The sequence below is a fragment of the Lynx rufus genome, unplaced genomic scaffold (genome assembly GCF_022079265.1).
Source record: "Lynx rufus isolate CCGP_SWC_20201006 ecotype Redwood Valley unplaced genomic scaffold, mLynRuf1.p SCAF_24, whole genome shotgun sequence".
NCBI lineage: Eukaryota > Metazoa > Chordata > Mammalia > Carnivora > Felidae > Lynx > Lynx rufus.
Window position 1 is genome coordinate 827,091 of NW_025814839.1, and position 5,001 is coordinate 832,091.

The window sequence follows — 5,001 nt, forward strand, 5'->3', positions numbered from 1 at the left end:
CAGTGAACGTAAGCCATTACTGTTCCAGGCTTTATTTCACCAAGCCTGTCCGTCGGTCCTCTTTGATCCACAGCAGCCCCCCATTCCTGCTCCCACGCCGACTTTGCAGTGGACAGCGGCCGGGGCCCCAGGGGATGCCACCTCCTGGGATGCCACCTCCTTGGGCGGCGTGGACCTGGCCCAACCCCCACCCTCCCCACAGGGAGGGCCAGACTCCTTACCCTCCTTGTCCTGCAGCAAGGCCAGGGACACGGTCACATCCTCGGTGCCTCCGACCAGGGAAGCGCTGACCGCAGGGCCGGTCATACGGATGAAAGCAGGGATGAAAACTGGGCGGGAAAGAAGGGGAAGGGCGGAGTTACTAGTTGCAAGGGCACCCGAAGGAGTCCCAAATCTGGCCCGTTAAACGCCTCGTCCCCAACCCACCCGCCCTTCGGGCCCCTGCCCTGCCGTACACACCCAGGGCCCCCCACAGCGGCCTCAGGACGTCCAGCAGAAGGAGAAGCCCCAAGAGCAGAGGGGCCGGCGGCGGCAAGCCCATGCCTGGGGCTCGCGCGGCCCGCTTCACAAACCCGCTCCCGCGCTAGAAGCCGGGACGCTCGGTACGCGATGACTGGGTCCGCACCGCCCCGCCGCCGCCATCTTGTCAAACCAACCGGAGCTATGGCAACCACCAATCGGCCGCGGGCCTGGAGGAGAGACTGGCGGTGATTGGGTGGAATGCAGCAGAGAGCCCGCCCCCAACCCGGGGCCGCAGCATCCCGGCCCCGCCCACGGGCCCTGCGCCTTTAAATCTCGATCCTGAAAAAGTAGGAGTCGGCGTCCGGTGTAAGAGAGTTAGTTCAGTCACGCACGCAAAAGCGAGCCTACCTACAGACACTGGCTTCTAATAAACGTCATTTTTATGGGGACTTTGGGAGAAGGACAAAAAGGGGATGAGGCTGCAGGGCTGTTGAATTGTTTTTATTATGATTCTCCCAGCGTTTTGAAGAGTGTTTTGCTGTTTGTATTTACCGCACAGAGCTGTCAGCACTCGAGAGTAGATCTGCTCGAAGAACACTAAACGTTTTGCCCAGCATTGGGGCAGACACAAAAGTATCCCAGTTCTTACGTCACTAGCATCTCAGACCATTATTATAGTTCAGTGACGGCGTGCAGACGCTGAGGTCGCTACGGGACCGGGGGCAGGTCACCTGACCTCTCTAAGCTTGAGTTACCTCCTCTATAGAAGGCAGATAATGGTCTCTCCCTGATAGGACAGTGTGAGGATCGGCAAACCTAACATTCTGAAACCAATCTGAGAGCTGAGGTTCCACAAGTGCCCGGCACGGAGTTCCACCTTGTTCTTACGCTCTTGCCAAATCGTGGATTGTTGCAGCTGTAATCGGCATGATATCCCCACCACCAGCCCGCACATCAGCTCCTCTTGGGGGATCGCAAAGTGTTTACATCTCCCGGTATATCTGGGAATAAAGCCTAGAACGTTGCCAACAGGGGGGTCATCACTTAACCTATTGCTGCTATTTACTCATCATTCCTGAACAAGAGAGTAAAAGCATTTTCACTGAGGAAAAATTTTGTGTTGAATGACTTTAAATCCCTGGGTCAAAATGCTTTCACTTTAGGGGAAACGTAAGAAAGTAATTTAGGCAAACACTGTTCCTGGGGGTGTTTTCAATGTACTACAAATCTTTATTTTTACTGAGTTCTACTTTGCTAGACCTTAACTTTGCTGCCATGCTGTCATATGTTCTACGCAGACATAGTACCATAGTTACCTGTATTGGCGTGTGTCACTTGTCAGACACTCAAAACAACATTTTAGTATTTAAGAGCATGTTACGGGTGCCTGGGTGGCTCATTCCGTTGAGCGTCCGACCTTGGCTCAGGCCATCGTCTCACGGTCCGTGAGTTCGAGCCCCGCGTCGGGCTCTGGGCTGAGGGCACAGAGCCTGGAGCCTGCTTCGGATTCTGTGTCTCCCTCTCTCTCTGACCCTCCCCCGTTCATGCTGTCTCTGTCTCAAAAATAAATAAAACGTTAAAAAATAATAATATTTTGGGATGAGCACTGGGTGTTATATGGAAACCAATTTGACAATAAACTTCATATATTGAAAAATAAGAAAAACAAAAAAAATAAAAAATAAAAAATAATAAAAGCATGTTATCATTTTTTGTTCTGATCAGAATTAACAGTATGTACTAAAAGTATGTTTTTATTTTCTGCTTTTGGTTGCATTAAGCTATTAGCCAGTAGTGAAATGAACTATGGATTCTAGGATTTACAATAAAAAAAAAAAAGCTTCAAAAGTTTTTTTAAAAACTCATTTGTGAGGTACAATATTATTAAAATTAAATAGGAAACTTTTCTTAAAATTATTTGTAATCTGTTCTATTAATATAAAATGTAGGCACAAAATTTCAACTATTAATGAAAAGCCCTGATTTTTAAATACTGTACTTCCTACATAAAAATGTCATTGATGGGGGCACCTGGGTGGCCAACTTTTGATTTCAGCTCATAATCTCACAGTTTGCGAGATCAAGCCCCCCTATCAGCACAGAGCCTGCTTGGGATTCTCTCTACCTCTCTCCCTCTCTGCCCCTTCCTTGCTCATGCTCTCTCTCTTGAAAATAAATAAAAACAAACTTAAAAAAAAAAAAAAAAAGACAGGCAGTGTGACCTTCCTCTAGGAATTCTGCTTCGATGTTAGTATTTTAATTTATTGTTTATTTTTATTTTTTTAAATGTTTTTTAATGTTTATTTATTTCTGAGACAGAGACAGAGCATGAGTGGGGGAGGAGCAGAGAGAGAGGGAGACACAGAATCCGAAGCAGGTTCCGGGCTCTGAGCTGTCAGCACAGACCCCGACGCGGGGCTCGAACTCAGGAACCATGAGATCATGACCTGAGCCTAAATCAGATGCTTAACCCACTGAGCCACCAGGCACCCCTCAATGTTAATACTTAAGCTTAACAATGGCCTGACCTCCAGGATCCTGTAAGTCTCCTTTACCATATAAACATTCCTCTGGCATCTCCTTTATCTCTCCCCTCCACCCAAGATGTATGTTAGCAATCATCCTCCAAGCTTGGGGCCCACCGATCTACATCTGAAGGGTCTCATGACTGAGGTTTTACTAGACGCTAGTATATGACCTTTTCCTAACAGCAGGGAGCCCCAGGTCCTGGAAAGGTTGCTTCTAAATTCCTTAGAGACTTCCACTCTCCCCAATCCCCTCCCAACTTGAAAGTATACAACCAGTCACTCCTCACAGCCCCGGTGCAGCTTTCTGCCCACGGGTCCTGTCCCTATGCTTTAATAAAACCACCCTTTTTGCGCTGAAGAATTCTTTCTTGCCCATTTTCTCTGAACCCCAACATTTTCACATCATATTTACTCTCTTGTCCATCACTGCTGGAAACGTTCCATGCACTCTTCCGGGAATCACTAACGGTCTTACAAATCATCTTTGGATGATTTGAAATAAACAAAATAACTGTTTTTAAAACATGGGAGCAGGAATCTTTTTGTAGATAAAGTCCAAGAGACTACCTTAGAATTGAGGATTGGATAATAGTTATAATATTTAACTATCTACTCAATAAGGGAATAATTTCATGGTTTTACAATTAACTATTATGGGATAATAAAGGTCCTACTTCTATGACATGAAAACATACATTACACCAGCTTGCTTTATCCAGTGAAAATACCAAATAATTAAAATTTTGCTAATCTTGCTCACAAAATAAAATTACAAGCAAACATCCAATCTTCCTTCTAATAGTTTCAGACTTAGAAACTTTGCATTAAATACTTCACACCAATCTATTATTATGCAGTATTTCTAACAACATTTTCATATACAGTTTTAGCCAGATTTGAAATTAAAGTTCTTCAGAGCCTCCTTGTTAGGTCACTTGGTAGAGCATGCGACTCTTGACCTTGTGGTTATGAGTTCAAGCCCCACATTGGGCATAGAGCTTACTTAAAAAAAATAAAATAGGGGTGCCTGGGTGGCTCAGTCGGTTAAGCATCTGACTTTGGCTCAGGTCATGATCTCACAGTTTATGAGTTCGGGTCCCATGTCGGGCTCTGTGCTGACAGCTCAGAGCCTGGAGCCTCTTTCGGATTCTGTGTCTCCCTCTCCCTGTGTCCCTCCTCCACTCAAGCTCTTGTCTCTCCCTCTCTCTCTCTCAAAAATAAATAAACATTAAAAACTATTTTTTTAACACATTAAAAAAAATAAGTAAAAGTTGTTCAGAGTTGAATAAAAACTTGATTGACATTTGACCAAATCCAGTTAAAGTACAAACTTTAAGAGAAGTTGAATTAGCATGAAACAAACAATAAGCAGAAATGACTTAGGCAAATATGAAAATTTAAATTATTTTATTATAAAAATTTATATAAACCATAAAAACAACAGTTAAAAACAAAGCCTAAACAGAATTAAGCCAGTACACAAAACATTTCAAACAAAAACCTGATCAGCTTCTTTGAAATTATTCGTCTTTTGGGTATCTGATGACTCCTAGACCTAAAACAGCGATTTCCATTACTCTTAGGCTATGAAATATTAAATAGTATGTTTAAAAGACAAACCAGATTTTCAAACTTAAGGATTCACAAATACTTGCCAGGTGACCACCAAAATCTGTGTGTAATTAACGAAGTTATAAATCCAGAATACAAAATCTACCCAAAATCATCTAACCAAGTACCAAACTACTTAAACAAGACTCAGCTTCTGAGATGGCATAAAGAGAAAATTAAAATCTTCAGGTTTTTGTCAGTATACACCTGTTTGTTTTTGTCAATATACTTTTAAAAACAAATCAGGGGCGCCTGGGTGGCGCAGTCGGTTAAGCGTCCGACTTCAGCCAGGTCACGATCTCGCGGTCCGTGAGTTCGAGCCCCGCGTCAGGCTCTGGGTTGATGGCTCAGAGCCTGGAGCCTGTTTCCGATTCTGTGTCTCCCTCTCTCTCTGCCCCTC

The 5,001-nt window shown here is 44.4% G+C and overlaps 1 protein-coding gene across 1 annotated transcript in view; it reads right to left on the reverse strand.

Moving 5' to 3' along the window:
- TCTN2 (tectonic family member 2) overlaps positions 1-618 on the reverse strand; it is a 29,253-nt gene extending 28,635 nt beyond the window's left edge. Inside the window, exons 1-2 of the mRNA XM_047087998.1 lie at positions 460-618; positions 222-329 (exon numbers count right to left, since the gene is read on the reverse strand). Coding sequence (XP_046943954.1) covers positions 222-329; positions 460-541 — 190 coding nt within the window. The 5' untranslated portion in view covers positions 542-618. The remainder of the gene's footprint in view (positions 1-221; positions 330-459) is intronic.
- Between the last annotated feature and the right edge of the window lie 4,383 nt (positions 619-5,001).